A 20565-nucleotide genomic window follows, 5' to 3' on the forward strand; every position below is an offset into this window, starting at 1 on the left:
CATACCTGAGAATGAAATTTTCCTAATAGCTGACCAATAACATTGCATATACAAACATTAACAACATTCCAATCTTCGTATTTCGGATATTGTGGAACTTTTTGGGTTGGATCCCCATCAAAATTTAGTTATTTTTTAGATTTCTATTGTGTCTTCTAGGGAAAACAGTTAACAGATTAATTTCGATCGGAATCCATTCCATTCCGATTAGTCCGTTGACATAGCGTTAACTCATCACCGACATGTGAACTTGCATACTTGTTTCCGTACTGCTCAACGAATCGTCCACGAGACCAGCGAGATAATTAAAACCCAGGCAAGTAAAAACTGCCTTTCTGCTTTTGGAAATAAAGTTCTCGGCGCGCCTATGGTTTCCTTAAAGTTACTGTTTCCAAGAGGCCAAAAATTGATATTTGCGCACAGGCTTCTTTTTCGAACATTTTGCGAATTATGCACAATCGCGAAAAGTACTAAAACATCAAATGTCTTCTCGATTAGATGAAGATGTTTGACAGGATGTCGTTGCACAGATTGTGGATACGGTTACCCATCAAAGTCACAGCGTTTTTCGAAATCGGTAAAAGTTTTATGTTATCAATATGTTTAACAGGAGGTCACATAGGATAATTCGAGAGGCGTTAAGCTACAAGTGTAGACTTGTTTGGTGGCACTTATTTGCTGTTTCGAATGTAACAATGGAAATGGAGGTCATTTGTATCTCGTCTGATGATGAATCTGACTCCCAAAAGGTTTGGAAATGCTTTGATAAATTTAGATGTCTGTTCAAATCCCTTTAAAATCAATTTTTGGAAAATGACAGCTTGCTTTGTTAAAAAGGAAAATAATAACAATAATAATAATAAATGAGGAATTATGGGATAATAACATTATTTTTAAAATCCAAATACTGATTTATAAATTTATTGTTGCAGGAAAATAAGGATAAATTACCGACCAAATCTATAGAAACTGGTATTGGAGCCTGTGCTCATGGAAAAACGGAGACTTTATTCATCGATATTGACAAAATTGAAGAGAATAATCTGAAACGAAAGAAATTACAGACAGATACAAATGTGATAATACAGACGGATTTTATAATGGAAAAAAGAAGAAGGTTAAATCTTGATCAGGGTACATCTAAGGTGATAAACAAGTCTGTACCTAGCCAATGCTCTATAAATGTACCTGAGATACAGTTTGTGAAATCTGATTGTAATGCAAAACTAAATAAGAACCTGCCAGACCGGGAAGTGAAAACTGAAAAGATACAATTGATCGTGAAGGAGAAGAAAAAAATATCGTACGTTTCGCAGGACGTTTTTCCACTGTTTATAAGCTTATGTCTGCAAAAATGTCCAAAGGGCGATAAAAGGGATATGGATAAGATTGTTGATAAGTTAAAAAGACGTTATGAAAATTTGGATCCAATTTACGCTGCGTCAGAAAATTTTGTCACATTTTTAAATGAAAAGCGTGAAGCTATTACAAGTAATAGCAGAAAAATATACGTGCATATAGAAGAAGTGATGAACGAGATGAGGAAAAAGAAGTCCCAGGCATTGCAAAATAATGAAATCTATGATGCAGTTCCTTCCACTTCCTATGCTACAAATAATGTACCAGTTAATATTGAAGTAGAATCGGATGACGAAGATGATGCTGATAATGAAGAGAATGCAAACTCCAAGACAAGAAGAAGGATCAAAGAAGTAACGAAGGCTATGGAAAAATGTGAGAGAAGGATAAAAAAATTGGAAGAGGAGGAAGTTGATTTTAATGAGGAGAATGATAGTAATTATATGAAAGTCGTAAGGTATAAGGAGAAAATGGTGGAATTATATGATAAACTTTGTGAATTAACGGGAGAAAATGCTGATGCGGGGCGCGTATATTTGCGTCCTAAACATTTTAACGTAACTCGAATTGTTGCTGTGGATCAAGCAATAACGAATTTTATCAACTCTAAAATTACTCGACGAAATCAAATGAAAAGAACGGGAGCGCTTATAGATGATTTAATATTCCCTGATCACAGGGACATTTTGGAATGTGTTAATCGGTGTAATGAGAGAAAAAAATTAGGTCTAGACGAAAATAAACGAGAAAAAATAGGTAAGATACGTATTATAATTTTAGTTTATTTATGAATATATTTAATTGTGCAATATATTTTGCTGTGCGTTTGATTATTATATCTATGTTATATATTGTTGACACATGTAGCACGGAAAGCTTTCGAAGAACTTGGAGAACACTTGCAACGCAGTAGGCGCAAAGATTATTGGGACACATTTTCTTTATATCTTGAAGACACCGAAGAAGACCCAGCTATAAAAGATGAAAATTTAGCGAAAAAACTAACTGATAATCGTACTGAGGGAGAAAAACGATTAGCTGCCGTATTCGAAGAATATGTAAAGAAACAGTTTGAAATGAAAGACGAAAATAATGAAGAAGCACCTTTGGAAGAGGAGGATGAGGATGAAGAAATGGAAGAAGAAAGTATTATAGATGATGAAGATAAAAACGATGAAAACTCATCTATGACAAGTGAGAATGATAGTGATAATGAAGAAGACATAGATAAAACCGTTAAAGAAAATAGATCACCTACGGAAAAAAATAAATCTAATTTAAGTGTATATCATGCTGTGGATAAAGCTATTTCGAATAAAACTATGGCGGATACCCTACAACAGAAATGTAACAAATTACTTAAAATAAAAATTTTGAAAAATAATGATGCAGCAGTATCAAAGAATGAGAATAAAACAATTAACGAGAAGACAATACACGAGCCGTATAGTAGCAGTACTATCCTAAAGGATGTTGTAAAGGAAATGACGCAAGAGGACTCACCAGCGGGTTTGACAACAAAATGCACAAGTGGTATACATATTAATAAAATTGAAAATATATAAAATATATAAAATATATAAAATATATAAAATTAAACACATAAATAGAAAAGTCATATATATTTATTTATATGATTATATGTATTTTATACGTATGTTGTAGAAGATCTAGCAGAGGTGGAAGCAATTGAAGTATCCGAAGTGATAACAGGTCCTGCAACAAAGAAGGTAACAAAGGATGTGACAGATACAATAACCGCAGTTACAACAGAACTGATAATAGGAAATGCAGCCGATCTGATAACAGGGGATGCTGCAGAGCTGATGACAGAGGATGCTGCAGAACTAATAACAGAAGATGTAACAGAGGAGATAACGGAAAACACAACAGAAATAATAACGGATGAAACAGAGATAATAACAGAAAGTGTGATGGATGAACCAATCGAGAATATACCAAACGATGAGCAACCTGAAGAGGAAAAGAAGCCTGTATTGCGATTACGTTCATTCGCTAAACCTCCCACGACTTGGGAGGACAATCGGCACAAAATGGATAAGACCACTCAAGAAAATGCGCCAAAGATAACAAACCAGAATAAAGAAATAGTTGATTTGACTAATGAAGGAACAGCCAAGCCATTGCCTGTTGTTGCTAAGCGCACTATGCTAGCGGTTGGAAATAAAATAATTCCCAAGATAATTCCCGTAATGAAACGTCCGACACTGGTTAGGCGTATGCCGATAAATAGGAATATAATCAGCGTCCAAAATATTACAAATAATTACTTGAAGGTGAATATGCGAACGGGAGAAATAGAACCTGTCCGCGACGTCCGTGGATCTACGATAATCCAATTGCCTCTTCAAAGTACCAGTCGACAAAGTCAACAAAACGCGAATGCTGGAAACGAGACGATAGTAATTAATCGAATTGTACCTAGCAAGATTATAAGCATAAAGAAATCGACAGTGCAATCTGTCTCTAAGGAAACTGATGTGAGTTCATCGACGACCAAATCCAAATGACTCAAACATATAGCAAGGGCTGTCCTTTTAGATCATTGTTATGGAAAAAGCAACATTGATCTGATCAATTTGGCAAGATGATTAATCTTGATGTTATATGAAGTATATTCAATGTCTTTACAAAACATTTCTAATTTAAAAGCCAAATATATAAAGAGACACGTTAATATAATTAATATAATAATCCTTAATAATAATAAATCTTTTTTAATTAATCTAAATTGTATTTTATGATGAATATATAGTGCCTTAGGACAAATAATATTCCTTTAACTTTCCACATATTCATCTAATGAATGTTCGCATCCGGCTGAAGACACTTCAATATCAATTTAGCGAGATCATAGTCCGAATTCAGAAGTTCCTCCACTATGTTAAAATGGTCTATGTCTTCAAGTAAAATATATTCCACATTATCCACAATGGGAATAATTTTCTGAAACAATAATACAATTTTAGTTCGATACAAGTTTGCGCAATAACATTCAATACGTAATAGGTTTGTTTTTTATTGCTGCAGTAGGCTGCACTGAAACTTTTCGTTTTTGTCAAATTTCATATATGTACCAATTTTATTTTAGAGAGTGTACACTAGTTCAGCTATAAAAAACAGATCTAATATTTAATTAACTACCTGGGCGTATTTGCGCGATTCATCCACAAATGTTGGAGAATCACAGTCACCTACGATTACGACAACTTTCAAGCCACTGATACGACGGCCTTTCGTTTCATCTAAAGTGGAAACACTAAATGCCTTAATTTCTTCCCTGAAAGCAATAATATATGTATACTTGTTATAAGCTTCATACATAATTCTACATATATATAATATAATTCTATTGAATTCTGTTGAAGAGAGATAAAATGCTTACTCGGTCAGTTTAAGGGCTGTCCCATGACTGGTATCAACTACAGGTTTTAAATTATAAAGGCCGCTTATCAGTATGATTTCCTTTAATAATGCAAAATATCCTTGCTGTTTCATGCGATTAATCCAATCGTCGTCGTGCAATAGACATGCAGCCAAATGCGCTCCGGCACTATGGCCAGCGATGCATACATATCTGTACATTATTGTGTGTTTGTACATATAAACATAATTTTTTTTTTTTTTTTTTTTTTTTTAGTTTTGTACCTAGTATACGAGTGTAGAAGAGTTTTGTATTAAATAACATACTTAGATTCTGAATCAGCCGCATATTTTAATATTTGCGTGACCGCTGCTTTTATCTCCGCTACTATATCTCCAATTCTAACTGAAGTACAAGAAAACAATACAATTCATTACACCATATATAAAATTTATTATACCAATAAGATAATCTTTTAATTTGAGAGTTTCTAATATAGTGATAAATTGTAAAATTCCGAAACGTTTTCATAAATTTTTGCGTCCAATTCCTTCCAACTATGACGCGCTTAAATGATTTTATTGCAATTTTAAATTGTAAATGTGTTGTAAAGTAAACTGATAAATAATCAAGAGTAAGGAAGACAGCGGTATAATTCAATAGAATTTTATACCATCTCACCATTCGGACACAAATCGTATCCAACTGTTATTACTTTGATTTTATTTTTAACAAACAAGGGTACCGAGAACCCAGCGACATCCTTGCTAAATTCCTGCCAATATCCTCCATGGATAAACACAAATATCGGCGCATCTGAAATATATAACTGTTTTAAAATGATGGGTAAGAAAAAAATACCATCGCTAGGAAGTATAATGCAATCTAACAGTTTGCAGATCTTTAAAAAAAAAAAAACGAGCAGATTTAGAGGATAGAATATGAAGTGGAAATACTAATATGTATTCCAAAAATGTTTCCTTGATGTTCATACACTGAGAAAAAAAATTTAGATCCATAAATATTTATTTAGGTGGCTGCCAATAGCTTATTTATTTAATATAATACGTATATTTATTTAGTATTAGATATTTTTATTTAAATTAAGTAAAAATATTTAATTCTAAATAAATATGTGTATTATATTAAATAAAAAACTATTGGCAGCCACACACACATATACCTAAATAAATATTTTTTTGGATTTAAATATTTTTTTCTCAGTGTATATTTTATCGCGTAAAAGAGTCACGGTCGGTCTCGCTCCGCGTGTACTTGGCACGAGACACTATACCGTGTCTCTTGATTTCAATTTTAAACGAATTGTACAAGAAAATTGCTGTTTTATGCTTATGCGCGTATCGTGTTTGCATATCGAAGAAATAAGTGATTCAGGCTAGACTATAGATATCGTATAATTTGCAAGTAAACGCCTCCGACCTTGGAAATAAATTGAAAATAAATTCTTATCGAAAATAAAAAGGAGAAATCTAGATAAAATAGACCGATTTTCAAGCGTGAATTTTGTAAGTTTATCCCTCTTGTTTCAGTCGCTTCTAATTCTTTTTTATTTTGAAAGAGAAACACGATTATAAAAATATAGAGATAAATGGAACAGAAAATGGTAGAAATAATTTTTTGCTGAGAATTCGAGATATTGTTCGACAAGTTTGATGCCTATATGGAAATTATCTATCTATGAATCAAGTCATCATTACATTTGTACATACCTTTCGGTAAATCGGTGCCATATATGTCGTACTTTGCGCGCTTCGTAGGGCCGTACGCCACATTAAGTTTACATTTAACAGTTCTCCGAGTCTTGTCCGTAACTACGATAACAATTAATAACAAATACTACGTTTACGCGAGCGTTACTTCTGTAGTAACTTACGATAATAATTCACTCGTTTACGCAGAGTAAATTATCGTTAATTACTATAAAATCCTGTTTACGCGAAGGAAAATCCCGTTTATATATACGCGAAGGAAGTAACGCTCGCGTAAACGTATTAAAAGACCTTGATCAGCGATCACATATCTGACACGCCTTTCTCGCGGCGTGATAATAATCGTAAAATCGGAAAAGTCTTAATAAGACTCGCAAAGATTTATCGCAATTATATGATTCCCGTAGAGAAAGACTCAAACCATCATTTGTCCTACCTTCCGCGCAGAATGTAAAGAATCGCTCTAGCAGCTCCTCAGATTTATATCGTTTGCTCCATTCGCTCGGGGTATACAGTCGCTCGTGTTCCTTAAAGATCAAATGAGATATCAAATCACATTTAATTTTTAAAAACGTCATCACGCGAAAGTTGCGTCGAAATATTACGTACGGACATAGCCATCATTGATCAGCCTGATCAGCCAGTTGACTCTTCAGGGAATGATAAGCAATAAGTTATGACTCACAGTTGTTACTCGCGGTAATGCTCGTTGGATACTGCATGCTACCGTTTTCTTATGATATACGATACGCTGCACTTTCCTGGCTTTGCCTGTCAATGTGTACTATATGAGTGTGTAATATACGAGCGCTACGACTGCAAGGGTTCACGTTAGTTTATTGCGAAGGTGGAAAGTGAAAGTTAATTAAATTCACATACGAAGACATGTTGGTTTCTTCGTGTTATTGCGACGCGGTTATACAGATAATTTTTTTTACAAATTTTATGTAATTCAGGATTTATCCGATTTATCGCGTAGATTGCTCCATTATAGATATATGTATAGTCGCTATAATTATAAATATCTTTCGATAGGACAGATTTTAATATTACAGTTTTAGCTCTGCTATATCCAATATGAGATGAACAAAGTCACAAAGCATCAAACTTCTCGAGAAATTATTGAATTTGCAGCAAAAACATTATTTCAACTCTTTGATCTATTTATTCCACGTCTTTATATTTTCATAATCATGATTTTTTTTAAATATGAGAAAGCGTGGTAAAGAATAAATTTTATATATTTTGTTGTAATATATACGTATGTATGTATGTATGTGTGTATATATGTATGTATATTATGTTTATATATCATAATCATATAATATACATAATATATATATATATATATATATATATATAGTAAAAAAATAAAAAATATAAATACATAAAAAGTAAAAAAAAGCTTTTTTTTAAAATATATTGAGACGTTTATTTATATTATTTTTCAATGTTTATAATACTCTCTTCAGGAGTTGTACATGCTGGAGCGGGTCCAAATCAGCTAAACAAGATTTTCAACTGTATCGATTTGCCAAATCTAGACGACAAATTTTTTAAGAAGCATGAAAAAATAATCAAACCAATTGTTGAACTTGTAACTAAGGAAAACTGTTCAGAAGCAGCAATAGCTGAACGTACGCTCACATTAGAAAATATTACAGAATTGAAAAAGTTATTGTAAGTTTAATGTATATGCTCATTGAAATTATGAGAAAGTAAAACGAGCTTACAGTACAATCACATAATAGTGTTTAACTTCTATACTTGTATACATTATTAATAAACTGAATATTAAATAGGAAAAGTTTATAAATATTTGTGTAATTAATAATTTTTATATATTACATATTTTTTTACTTCTACATATCATACGTCTTTCTTACTAATAAATTTTGTACATAATTTATAAACTATAATACTACGTTTACGCGAGCGTTACTTCTGTAGTAACTTACGATAATTCACTCGTTTACGTGGAGTAAATTATCGTAAGTTACTACAAAATCCCGTTTATGCGAAGGAATTATCGTTACTACAAAAGTAACGCTCGCGTAAACGTGGTATATGACTGATTTATTACACACAAATGGTAAATAATAATGACTCAGCGATTGGTACTTAATATCAACGTCAATACTAAGCAATTCGAAATTATGCTGTAAATAAAATATTTTTCAATATTTCATTATATTGAAAAATATTTCAGTTATAGCATAATTTCGATTTGTTTAATATTGACGTTGATATTATGTACCATCGCTGACTCATTATTTATTGCCATTCTTTAGCCCTGCATGGAGAGAATTTTTTGTTATATTTTACCGTTAAATTTTTGAAATGTACAAAAGACATTTTACAAATAACGTGATAAAAATTACCCAGCAGCTTGGTAATATTTGAAAAATTCTTGAAATTTCCTAGATATATTTTAGTAAAATTAATCATATTTTAATTATTTTTAATGTAATAGATATTAATATTTTTTATTATGATAAATATTAATCAAAATAGCTCGTGATTGGTCTATTTTCTTACAACCATACGATTATGATTAAAACTTTGTTACGTGCAATGGCCTTAAGAATTGAATAAGAATTAAGCCCCGGACACACGAATCGACGGAAGATGTAAGACGTAAATTGTAAGGAAATCCACCAATCAGAGTCGACTATTCCCCTCTTTTTCTCTCTTGAAGAGGGGAATAGTCGACTCTGATTGGTGGATTTCCTTACGATTTACGTTTTACGTCTTTCGTCGATTCGTGTGTGAAGGCCTTTACGAATAAGAATTCTTATTCGTAATTTTTTTCGTAATAAGAATTTAGCCAAAATATCGAATGAATCTTTATTTAATTTAGGATATTTTTGACCAACTCTATCCGTGTTCCGAAACTTCGGAAAAAGGCGTTTCCGGCTTCCTGACGCGTTGCGTTCCAAAACCCATTGAAAAAAGCTACAATGGTGAACGGTGAAGTAGGAGTATTGTGAAATAATTCGCGAGTGGTAACGTGAAAAACACGTTTTATTAAATCTTTTTTTTATATTTACGATCTAAAATCTGTAATCAAACGTCACGCTGATTGTTTTGTCATCTTCCGCGAGCTACAATTCACCGAAAATGGGAACGCATTCGAACGCAACGAGCGACATCCCAATGAGTTAGGTTAAAAATCGCGTTAGCTACTCGCGTGAATATGTCCACGCCGGATATGTCAGATATGGATATCGATAATCAAAGTGAAGACGGAGAAATTAAGAAGAGTCCATCGAAGGATATGGCTGAATACAGGTATTGTTTATCGCTATATCGTCTTTCTCTTAAATATTGTCGCAATTTGATTAAGATTAGGTCTAAAAGACGGGGCGGGCCACGAGCCAAGAACGATCACTGGATTACGCCTACAACGCGTACTTTTGATCCCCGCGTTAATCCCAGTTAATCCGTTGCTCCTCGTCGTCCGAGCCCACGCGAGAGTCGTCTAGGTTAGCCTAAAATGATATTTGAAGGCGCATGTGCGCGCTTGCGCGACAAATTTTTGTCTTTTTGCATTTGGGGTTTGTTGGTACTGCGTACTGCTTGATAGCACCGTGGCGGTGTGGCGGTGTTCGATACGCTCGCGAATGGCGGACTTTGCGTCCAAAGGTTTTTCCATTAATCTCTTTGACACCAATTGACAATTTGACACTCAGCATTCGGCAAGTCAGTCCCTTTTTGCGAATAAGTGAAAACATATCGCACGAAGCATAATGACGAGCAATGCTGCCCAGAATTTTTAGGTATTCGAAATCGCCACGAGGCAACGCACGTTTGTACGCAGCACTTCGATTCCTCGAGTTATTTTCCTTTTTATTTATTTCTAAGTACATAGGAATACCATCCTTACTCCGGTCCTGTGGCACATATATTTGTTTTATTTGTTAAAAAAATTATAACGTTAATTAGCGCATCACTTCTTAATTTTAATTCTGAATGTATTCATAAATATTCGTAAACTACTGAAACAAAAAGTGATAGTTATTGGTGGTACAAATATTTATGAGTTTATATCTCAAACATTTGCTTCACGAATTTCACGAAAGAATTAGTAATGTCATTGATTCAACATAATTACCTATTTCAGCTTTTCAGAGGAAGAGGGTGGCGACACGGCCGACTCCTTGGATATCAAACCACCGCAGGCAGTTGTTCGCCATCATAAGTCTAGCTCGTCCCATCGAAGGGAGAAGCACAGCGACAGGAGAAATCGTAGAGATGAGAAAGAGCGGAAGTCGCGTCAGCACGAACGCGAAGACAGACATAGGGACAAGCACAGGCATCGTAGACATGTGGGAGAGCCTCTTGAAAGACCCGAGCGTTTGGAAAGCTCCAAGAGGAATCGTGAGAGAATGGAGCGACTAGACAGGATGGAGAGCCATTCTAGAGACAGAGAATCTTCCAGGCACGATCGCAAGGAAAGAAGTACAGGAGACCGCGTCCTAGAAGATTTGAGGGAAAGGTATGTCGTATTTCGTTATACCTTGAAATTTTTTGCTGTCTGTCTATCTGACAAAATATAGAAATATTAATATTATTTGTATTTATTGTTTCTTTTAAAAATCTAATTACATGAAAATATTTATGTTCTAGATTGTTGGACAAGAGAAGGGAGAGACGGGAGGATCCGCGTGATACTCGTAATTATAAAATTGAGTCGTCTCGACACGAGGTGCGATTGGAGGATCTGCGAGAAATACGCGAGTCGCGCGATCGGCGAGAAGTACGTATGGACGACCTGCGGGAACGTCGTGAAATGCGTACCGTGGACGACGGTAGAGAACGTCGCGAGATTCGCATGGAGGATCAGAGGCACGTACGCGTGATCATGGACGAGCAGTTCTCGGAGAGCGAGCTGATGGAACGATCCGAGAAACGTCGCAAGAGATCTCACAAGCACGATAGAGCTCGCGAGAGAGACCAAGAGAAGATGGAGCGCGAGAAGGAGCACAGGGACAAACAGCTGCGGGAAGCGATGGAGATCGTAACCGATGATATTAACGAGATGGATGTGCAAAATGACATCTCTATGCAGATTAAAGATCCAAAGGAGATGACGGAACAGGAACTTAGGAAAGAAAGGCTGTTGGAAGCCGACAGAGAAATGGCCAGGCGCAAAGAGGTATCTAGAATGGAGTTGGAAGCGAGAAGAATGAAGAGAGGCGAGAAACGGCCCATGAGTCCGGATAACAATCCAGATCCTTCGATTGTAGAACTGTCGGATGAAAGCGTCAGTCCTGCTCGTTCCGAGGGCGCGCGATCGAAATCAGCCGAGTCTAGACACTCGTCCGAAGGTGAGAGAAGTCCGCACGAGAGGTCCTCGGAGCGACATTCGTCCGACTCTTCGGAATCGAGCAGCGACGACGACGATGAATCTAACGAATCGAATAAAGGTTCTGGGGGCGATTCCAATGATGGCTCAGAATACAACAATCCAAGTCCATTGTCCGTCGATCGATTAGCCAAATCCGATCATTCAGATGGAGACTCTCCGGGACATGTCGAGTCCAACAATGCTCCGAAAAACATAGAAGAGGAGGAAAAGAAAGAGGAGGAACCAGAGTTACCGCCATATCTGCCGGCTATTCAAGGTACAGCAAGAAATGCTATACAAATAAATGTAAAAGAAGTTTAAAAATAAAATTGAAGGATTAAAAGCATCCCAAATACACGAGTTAGTCACAGGTTACTCTCAGGTTAGTCTCAGGCTTAAATTTTTATCGTAAATAATCTTCAACTTGATTAATTCAAATTTGCTTTTATTCCTTCAATCTAATGTTTTTCTTTTATTTTTGCTTTTATTTTATCATTAATTTTTAGACGCTCTATGATTCATTATTTTTTGTTTATATGTACATATATTGTAAATTTTCTGCTCTTTAGGTTGTAGAAGCGTCGAAGAATTTCAATGTCTAAATCGAATCGAAGAAGGTACATATGGAGTCGTGTACAGAGCACGCGACAAACGTACAGATGAGATAGTCGCGTTAAAACGACTGAAAATGGAAAAGGAGAAGGAAGGCTTTCCGATTACGAGTCTGAGGGAGATCAATACATTATTGAAAGCGCAGCATCCCAATATTGTTACCGTGCGTGAGATAGTCGTCGGCAGTAACATGGATAAGATATTTATTGTCATGGATTACGTAGAGCACGATCTGAAATCCCTAATAGAAACCATGAAACAGAAGAAACAAGTTTTTATACCCGGTGAGTGTATTGTATTACACAATGTAGAAAACTGATCGAAGAGTTGGGCGTAATAGTGTAATAACAGCACACAAGTCAAAAAATAAAAAAAATAAAAACAATTTTAATAGATACAATTTAAAAATAACAATTATATACAAGTAATCTAAGATGTCATTAAGGGTTAAATATAAAATAATTGTATTGTTTTATGGATCACATATATTGAACTTTACGCTGCTGTTGCACCCAATTTCTAAATTTATAACAGAATATGCGAATGTAAGGAAAAATTAGTATTTCTTTCTATTGTAGGAGAAGTTAAATGTCTTATGCAACAATTGTTACGCGCGGTCGCGCATCTGCATGATAATTGGATATTGCATCGCGATCTAAAGACGTCCAATTTGCTGTTAAGTCACAGGGGCATTTTGAAAGTCGGCGATTTTGGCTTAGCTCGTGAATATGGTTCTCCCTTGAGGCAATACACGCCTATCGTCGTAACGCTTTGGTATAGAGCTCCTGAATTATTGCTGTGTGACAAAGAATATGCAGGAATATATAGTACACCAATAGACATGTGGTCCGTAGGGTAAGTGTGATTTTTTCAGTATCATTTAATATAATTGTTTCTATATCAATGGAATCTAGCTCGTAAAACAATAATAATAAATTATACTGGGCTAAAAACAAACAACCGTTGCTCGTTTTTGGCCTAGTATCATTTATTATTATGATTGTTTTTAATCGGCGATATTAACTTGACTATGGCTGATTTGATTATGGATTATAGTATTAAATATAAATATAATTTTAGCATGTATATTAATATATATAAATATATAGACTATATACGATATTTATGATCCTTTCTTAGGTGCATTTTCGCTGAGCTTTTAAGAATGGAACCATTGTTCCCAGGAAAGTCGGATATAGATCAATTGAATAAAATATTTAAGGAGCTGGGTACACCGAGCGAAAGAATCTGGCCAGGATATGCTAAATTACCCATAGTACAAAAGATTCCATTCGCGCATTACCCTGTAAATAATCTCAGACAAAGATTTAGTTTATCGTTGTCCGATTTAGGTATCGAGTTGCTGAACAAGTAAGTTATTCCACATATAGAGAGCGATACATGCAAGTGTCTAATATTTAAATAAGTTTTGTTACAAGCGTGATTGTTCCGTTTTCAGATTTCTAACGTATGATCCTCGCCAACGTGTAACCGCCGAAGACGCCAGTAATCATGGCTATTTTACTGAAGCGCCTTTGCCAATCGATCCGCAAATGTTTCCCACGTGGCCCGCCAAATCGGAGCAAGGAATTAGAACTACAAACGCGTCCCCGAAACCACCGAGCGGCGGCAGAGAATATAAGCAATTGGGCGACGGTGACGACGCTGATTTGAGCAACTCCGGTTTCCACATGGGCATGATGGAGGGTGGCAGGGCGCCGCCGGTTGGGGGTGGCTTTCACTTGAAATTCTAATTGAAAAAATTTTATACTTTGAATTATATCAAAGAATTTTTATCCGAATAGATTTATACAAAATATACTACGTTTCTTTATATATGTATGTATGAAGAAATATATAATCCGCATTATATGTACGTATTCTACTTCTGTTATAAAAGAACAAAGAACATGAAGAATATTCATATATATATATATATATATATATATATATATATATATATATATATATATAAAATTGAATTACAGTGTCTCGGTTTTATAAAATGGAGATGTTTGCGATTGCTCTTGTCGCATATGATTTAATAGTATAAAATAATATATCTATATTTATGTATCAGTTTCTGGAATGGATTACAATTTAAATCCTTCAAATCCTCCTCTTATCTCCTTTTGAAATTAATCGACCTCTTATAAAATGAAGGCCGAGGTATTAAACCTAAGATCTGCCAACTTGGAGTTGCCTTTCAACTCCGTTAGAATAATACGATAGAATAATACTATCCTAGTATGGAATAATAGAAATATCTGTTATAAAAATCAAAACGACAACATTTACGTGATTAATGTTCGTAATTTATATTAGTCCGCACTTTACAATCATAAATTATAAAGAGAACGTGAGAGCAAAAAAAATAGTACAAGGAATTATGTAATAGAAAGATGTAATAAAATAGAAATATATATGTATGTGAGTTTCTACATTTATTATTTAGTATCGATTCATTTTGTACACGAGGTCCATGTTTCTGGCAACAGCGCTGACATTTTTCATTTGATTTTCTGAATGCTCTGTTCTAATATATATTTGACGGATAAACTATGAGATGCATATTCTTCTATATGTAATGTATCTTTAAATATCTTGTACAACCAAGCAATGTCACTTTCATTTCCCCGCATTGTGCATATTTTTTGGTAGGCCCAACAGGGAGTTTATAAGCTCGGAGTTACGCTTAGGATGAGAGGGACGTGGAGCCACCAGTATCAATCTGGCCAGCTGCAATTCGCTATCCTATGAAAGAAACAAATAATAAAATAAGAAATGTGTGTAACATTTCTTATGTACATAAATATTCGCCTAATGAATCTATTTAATAGTATTCTGTTACAACATCGCTATTTTCTTTTCCAAACTGTGTCGACCGCTTAAGTAGAATTCCGAGTCCGAATTGACGTGTAAATTAATCCTCATCGTATCTCTTCTTGCCGAAGCGTTCGATATAATTTCGAAATATGATAAATATGCGACGTTATTAGCAAAATTTTACGCGTCTCTTAATTGCCACTTAGATTGATGGATATATACACTTACCAATCCTCTACCGTACGGAAGATTCAACCCGAGAATATTTCTGTCGACATCCTCGAGCTCGCTGAACTCCTCTCCGCAAACGACGCCGACGATAACGGCAATAACGACTGCGAGCTTCGCGTAATTAGCCATTGACGAATGCTGCTCCCGTTCTTGAGACAAAGGTAAACACGTGTAGAAAAAGACTTGTCAATTATTAAATTAAACATTGAATATAATAATTGAATATATTAATTTAATAAAATTTAACTCTTAAAAATGCCACACCTCTCAAGAATCTCGTAAATGACATGATGAGGGATCTAAAAGACCCCAGCATGAAAAATGTCTCTTTACTCATTGATTTTTTTATCTTTAATTATGAAAATTTTTTTCAATGTTGTTCAAGGCTTAGAAAAGAGAATAAAATGCTTATATTGTTAAAATTTCAATTTCAACATAGTATAAAAAATTAAGTAAACTGAGTACTGCTAAGTGTACAAACGGGTAGGTCAATCACTCAACTATCATCAATGGGAACACGAGCGCCATTTTTGGCAAGAAACATTTGAAAATATATCATTGTAAAGGGTCTGGGGTCCGCTGGACCCCAGGAGGCATTTAAGGGTTAATATTAATTTAATTTGATAAAATAAATATTAATATTAATAAAAAAAACTTGTATTATACGACAATTTTATTTTAATTAAGTAATTTGAATAAACGTGATAATTACTCGCAATATAGTTGTAAGTCGCCAATTTACAGCAGACTGCGAAGTGGCAGCGAACGCCGTTCAATGTACCGCACGAATACGACGTGGATCCGAAAGCGCTGTTTCTTTTATACCGAGCATCTTACTATCGTCGCGAGATCTGTTCCTGACAGACAGATCGTAAGGGCGTAGGCCGACTCTGCGAACGACAGGTGTCCTCCTCCGACGAAATCATCGTGGAAATTATATGTTTCGTCTCCTTTATTAAGTTATGTAAAAGAAATCCTATCGAAGCGTGCAATCGCCTGCGTTTGATTACTCGCGGCTGATCGGTATACGTAATAAAATTGCGTCTCGATAAAGCTCACGGATCAATATAAAATATATCCGAGAGAAGGATTGAAATTGGAAATGGAAATGCGATCCTGAGGGAGGAATTTAAATCGGAGTCGAAAACATATAATAAAAGCTCGATCGGCGCCGATCCCGCCGAATTCCTGTCGGGTGTCGGATCTCCTTTCACTCCTGAAAAACATTTTATTATTGACCTTTTCATATAATGTCGCGGAATTCGCGCGACGTCCTTTTAAAGACTACACGATGCGAGGATCCGCGAATTACGTGTCTTTCATTCTCATTTTAATATTAATTGCAGAGCGACATTTTTGCATCGAGAGCGAGAGCCGCCGAAAGACGCCCCGTCGTCGCCCTCGCCGACAGTCGGGAGTACGGTCTTTTAATCTTCTCCGCAGAAACTTCTTCTGTTATCAAGGCCCGCGATCTCGCGGCGCGCGTGCCCGAAGCGTCCGTCGCGACAAGAGCTATCATTATAGGAAGAGCCCACGACGAGCATTACGAGCACTCGTCTCGTTGCGGTCGCTCGCGAATGCGAGTCTCGTCAGGGTCAGTGTCGTATTTAATCTCGGGGAACGCTTATCCGCACGAGGAAACCCGACCTCGCGAAGGCTGGCGGCGGCGGCGGCGGCGACGGCTCCCGTCCTTTCGATATACTCGAGAAGATATAAATCAGCCGGCTCGCCCGCATTACTCATTCGTCGAACGATACGTCGCGTGCACGGCGAATGGTGAATCGCGACATTGTCATTCTTCGGGGAAGATGGGGAGGAGACAAAAGGAGAGATAATCGCATAATTATCTCGGGACAAACGCTCGTCGGGCGTACACAATGGGAGTACGGCGCGAGAAGTGATACCGCGAGCGCTCCTCCGGAGCAACGCGTCGCATAAATGCCTGACCTGAGCATCATAAATGCCTTAGTATTCATTATAGATAACTAATTGACCAATCTCATGTGGAAAATGGATCGCAATGAACGACTGACGATATTTTCACTGACGATCTTGCAGATCTTATCTCAAGCAAAGATTAATTACATGGTCTATTAAACGCAGTCTCATTATTTCGCCCATTTCTTTGCTGCAAAAATAGTACAAATTAATAGTAACATTACTAGCAATAGCAGTAGCAATAGTAATTAATAGTAATAGTAATATTTCTATTATAGGGTTGCAATAACAATCATTTCCCTTAGTCTATTAATAACTTTTTCCTTTGATTCGACTATAATCTCTTTATGATTGCCACTACTTCAAAATGAATCGATACACCCTGCCGTTCGTTTTCTTTTTCGTCTTGCAAGAAACTCGCGAGGGAGAGACAAAATAGAAAAGAGAGCAAAGCGAGGAGGAAGAAGGACGGACCAGCAGCTGCGTCGAAATCTTTGACTGTTCCCTGGGATGGGCGCAGAAAGGTCACTCAACCAGCGGCAGTAAAAGCGGCCTGGGACCGGTGGCGTGGCCTTGATTCTACGTTATAAGACCCTTCGAAGACCCACGGCGAAGGCGTGTCGATCAACGGCGAACGGATTAGCCACTTTCGACGCCTCCGTGACATTTTCTCCATAATGGAGAGCCTGGATGTCTGATGAGCGACCATTCGCGATTTGCGCCCAAGCTGAAACGATGATCGGTAAGAGTTCGATGAGATTGGAAACAACGAGATCAACTAGCGTAAGGCGCGTTTAAGATCTTCCCCGATTTCAAAATCGCCTCGTCTCGTTGATTTTTTTGCAATTTTGTTCGTTCGCATTCGTTCTCACAGAGAAATCTTTTGTACCAAACGCGGCTAATTTTTCTTTATTTTATTTATCTATCGCACTCTCGACAAGATTATTACTATTATTATTATTATTTGTGGAATCGTCGAAAGTTGACTCCGAGATTTCGCAATGTCTGCCAGGGAGACGCGCGTCGCGCCACTAATTCGGTTTACTTATGATTTTAGTAGCACGGATTGTCCAATTATCGCCAAATCGTCATCTGTTTCGTAATACATCCTCGTTCTTTCACACGACGTTTGATTTACGCGACGTTTCGCACCCGCCACGGTCACGCTCGTCGTCTTCGTCTTCGGAAACCCGTTTGACTCACATTCGCCTCCACAGAAGCCGTTTCGTGACTTTAACGCGTGTCAGAGACGTCTCTCGCAGATGTGTGCGCGAAATATGACGTATATACTTACGGATCCCTGTCGCGGTGTGTTCTCAAGTAGCGAAAGAGAGATGGAGATAGTCATTCTATCGTCGCGAGAGGATCAATTTGTTCGCCGCGAGTGTTAATAGCGTTCCTGTGTAGCGATTTATCTATCGCGAAAAAGCCATCGAGATAGCCGTGCTTGCGCCTCTGCCGCGAGATGCACTAATGGCTGATGGGCCGATTATTATGAAATAACGCGTTATTGGCCCACGAACTTGCGGCGATAAATAACGACACTTTCAGCAACTGCACAACTCTCGGTTTCGTCCTATTCTTTTTTCCGAAAAAAAAAAAGATCTGTGAACTTATCCGTGAGCTTCTCCATTTATAAAGAGTATGAGCGATGCGTACGTATGTGGGATGTACGTGCGAAAGAAGTTATTTCGCCTTGATGTTAATCGATAGTTATGCGATCGTTCACTCCGAAGAAATAAACAGCTATGAATTCATAAAACGCTTTTTATCATCTTCTTTTTTTTTCTTTCGAAGGAAGGGCTCCTACGGGAACCGAGCGATCGTTTGGACCGCCAATTGGCAGGCAATCCGCCGTTGATTTATCGGCGCAGCCCTTAATCGCGAGGTACACTACTCATAATATGATACAGCAATTACTTTAGTACTTTACGACAGTATAATTATGGACATTTGAATTAAAAAGAGAGAGAAAGAGAAAGAGAGAACGGGATGAAAAAGAGGAGGTCGTTTGAGTCCCGACTAAGTCAACTTGACCGCATCGATGATACTTCATCTCGCTCGCCCATTAACGATCGACGATTATGGATTCATATATTTCATTTTTTATTTTCTTTTCTCGCGTGGAGGCCTGTGACACATAAAATTTATATTTCTACGGTATTAACTCCCTCTCTCTCGCTCTCCCTTCGCCTTTTTCTTCGTCTCTTCGTCTCTCGCTAGAGATGGCATTGAACTCGGCGCAACGTTTAAGCGCCGCGCGTCCTCACACCTTTAATAATATAATCCGGCTAATAATGCTCGAGGCGGGCTCGGGCGTCGAATCGAACGTCGTGCGTGCGTTCAAGCACACCTATACAGAGGCGCACGGTAATGCAATTAACCGGCCGGGGACCGCTATACGCTCGAATTTGAATACCCGTCCAACTCCCCGGACCCCCGGGATCTTTGTTCTCCTGACAAACGTTTCTCTTTACCGTGTCGGTCACCGGGCGTTCGCCTCCGCGCACGTATTTAGAGCTCTCCAGTGCCATGAAAGAAGAAAAATTACTCGCGCCTGCACCGGTACCCGGTACCACTGAAAGATAGATACCTATTCTGCCAAATTCTCCCCTGTGAGCAAAATCAGCGGTATGCTAACAGGTTCGATCCAAAACATTGCGGCAGATTGAATCCAATAAATTACAATCTAACAAATTCAAGGGGTTGTGATTCAACGGATAGTGCATAATTAATTGTGCGCCGAACTCTTGCTCTCTCATATGTAGTCGCTTGATTTCCAAGATCAAGGGTTCAGTATGCAACTAATTATGCAGCGCGCATTAAACTCGCCTAATTAGAAGTTAACAAATGCTTCATATTTTTTGCGAATTACAGTGTAAGACGCGCCGCGTACCAAAAAGCGTAACACGATAAGAACGCGCAAAGACGAGGACGCGCCGGGATGAGGGACGCGTAGGTAGATAACGACCATAACGATCCTGCGGCCCGTAGCTATTCTAACACAAATTCTATCCCTTTCACTCGCGGCGCACTTTTAAACTTTCCAGGCAAGAAAAAAATCAAGTCGATAACTCGACCAAACCCGTAAGTTCAAGGCGAATCGCTGCCACTCCCTCAGGTAGGGTGCCTTA

General features: G+C 37.2%; 4 protein-coding genes across 6 annotated transcripts; 2 read left to right on the plus strand and 2 right to left on the minus strand.

Annotated features, from left to right (window-relative positions):
* The first annotated feature begins 323 nt into the window (after positions 1–323).
* LOC112464589 (probable serine/threonine-protein kinase kinX) lies at positions 324–4152 on the plus strand. The gene is made up of 4 exons (XM_025031673.1): positions 324–749; positions 933–2115; positions 2227–2892; positions 3025–4152. The coding sequence occupies exons 1-4, from the start codon at positions 600–602 to the stop codon at positions 3888–3890; spliced, it is 2865 nt and encodes a 954-aa protein (XP_024887441.1). The 5' UTR covers positions 324–599; the 3' UTR covers positions 3891–4152.
* On the minus strand, positions 3972–7340 carry LOC112464591 (kynurenine formamidase). The gene is made up of 8 exons (XM_025031677.1): positions 7084–7340; positions 6911–7001; positions 6475–6576; positions 5426–5560; positions 5071–5149; positions 4766–4957; positions 4525–4660; positions 3972–4326 (listed from the first exon to the last, which is right to left on the minus strand). The coding sequence occupies exons 1-8, from the start codon at positions 7096–7098 to the stop codon at positions 4180–4182; spliced, it is 897 nt and encodes a 298-aa protein (XP_024887445.1). The 5' UTR covers positions 7099–7340; the 3' UTR covers positions 3972–4179.
* Positions 7341–9443: 2103 nt separating this feature from the next.
* Positions 9444–14363, plus strand: LOC112464590 (cyclin-dependent kinase 11B). Of its 3 annotated transcripts, none has more exons than XM_025031674.1 (7): positions 9444–9765; positions 10598–10972; positions 11104–12101; positions 12394–12720; positions 13015–13291; positions 13577–13807; positions 13896–14362. In XM_025031674.1, exons 1-7 carry the CDS (start codon positions 9671–9673, stop codon positions 14188–14190), a joined length of 2598 nt encoding a protein of 865 aa, XP_024887442.1. In that variant the 5' UTR covers positions 9444–9670; the 3' UTR covers positions 14191–14362. The 3 variants fall into 3 exon arrangements, with proteins under 3 accessions (XP_024887442.1, XP_024887443.1, XP_024887444.1); XM_025031675.1 differs by lacking the exon at positions 9444–9765 and adding an exon at positions 10129–10286 and having other exon boundaries at positions 13896–14363; XM_025031676.1 differs by lacking the exon at positions 9444–9765 and adding an exon at positions 10129–10253.
* A 494-nt stretch (positions 14364–14857) lies between these two features.
* LOC112464592 (pigment-dispersing hormone peptides) lies at positions 14858–16284 on the minus strand. Its single transcript, XM_025031678.1, has 3 exons — positions 16206–16284; positions 15491–15642; positions 14858–15190 (listed from the first exon to the last, which is right to left on the minus strand). The coding sequence occupies exons 2-3, from the start codon at positions 15620–15622 to the stop codon at positions 15065–15067; spliced, it is 258 nt and encodes an 85-aa protein (XP_024887446.1). The 5' UTR covers positions 15623–15642; positions 16206–16284; the 3' UTR covers positions 14858–15064.
* Positions 16285–20565: the final 4281 nt, after the last annotated feature.

This window comes from Temnothorax curvispinosus, unplaced genomic scaffold (assembly GCF_003070985.1).
Source record: "Temnothorax curvispinosus isolate PA1 unplaced genomic scaffold, ASM307098v1 QBEX01014331.1, whole genome shotgun sequence".
Taxonomy (NCBI): domain Eukaryota; kingdom Metazoa; phylum Arthropoda; class Insecta; order Hymenoptera; family Formicidae; genus Temnothorax; species Temnothorax curvispinosus.

Excerpts from the sequence above, each read along its gene's own strand:
- LOC112464589 (XM_025031673.1), top strand. The coding sequence starts at position 600 with ATGTTTAACAGGAGGTCACATAGGATAATTCGAGAGGCGTTAAGCTAC. Across the intron at positions 750-932 it reads ATGAATCTGACTCCCAAAAG|GAAAATAAGGATAAATTACC; the intron begins GTTTGGAAATGC and ends TTATTGTTGCAG. Across the intron at positions 2,116-2,226 it reads AAATAAACGAGAAAAAATAG|CACGGAAAGCTTTCGAAGAA; the intron begins GTAAGATACGTA and ends TGACACATGTAG.
- LOC112464591 (XM_025031677.1), bottom strand. Across the intron at positions 5,561-6,474 it reads TGGCACCGATTTACCGAAAG|ATGCGCCGATATTTGTGTTT; the intron begins GTATGTACAAAT and ends TATATATTTCAG. Across the intron at positions 4,661-4,765 it reads ACAGCCCTTAAACTGACCGA|GGAAGAAATTAAGGCATTTA; the intron begins GTAAGCATTTTA and ends TATTGCTTTCAG.
- LOC112464590 (XM_025031674.1), top strand. The coding sequence starts at position 9,671 with ATGTCCACGCCGGATATGTCAGATATGGATATCGATAATCAAAGTGAA. Across the intron at positions 10,973-11,103 it reads CTAGAAGATTTGAGGGAAAG|ATTGTTGGACAAGAGAAGGG; the intron begins GTATGTCGTATT and ends TTTATGTTCTAG. Across the intron at positions 13,292-13,576 it reads ATAGACATGTGGTCCGTAGG|GTGCATTTTCGCTGAGCTTT; the intron begins GTAAGTGTGATT and ends ATCCTTTCTTAG.
- LOC112464592 (XM_025031678.1), bottom strand. The coding sequence starts at position 15,622 with ATGGCTAATTACGCGAAGCTCGCAGTCGTTATTGCCGTTATCGTCGGC. Across the intron at positions 15,191-15,490 it reads TTCCGTACGGTAGAGGATTG|GATAGCGAATTGCAGCTGGC; the intron begins GTAAGTGTATAT and ends TTTCTTTCATAG.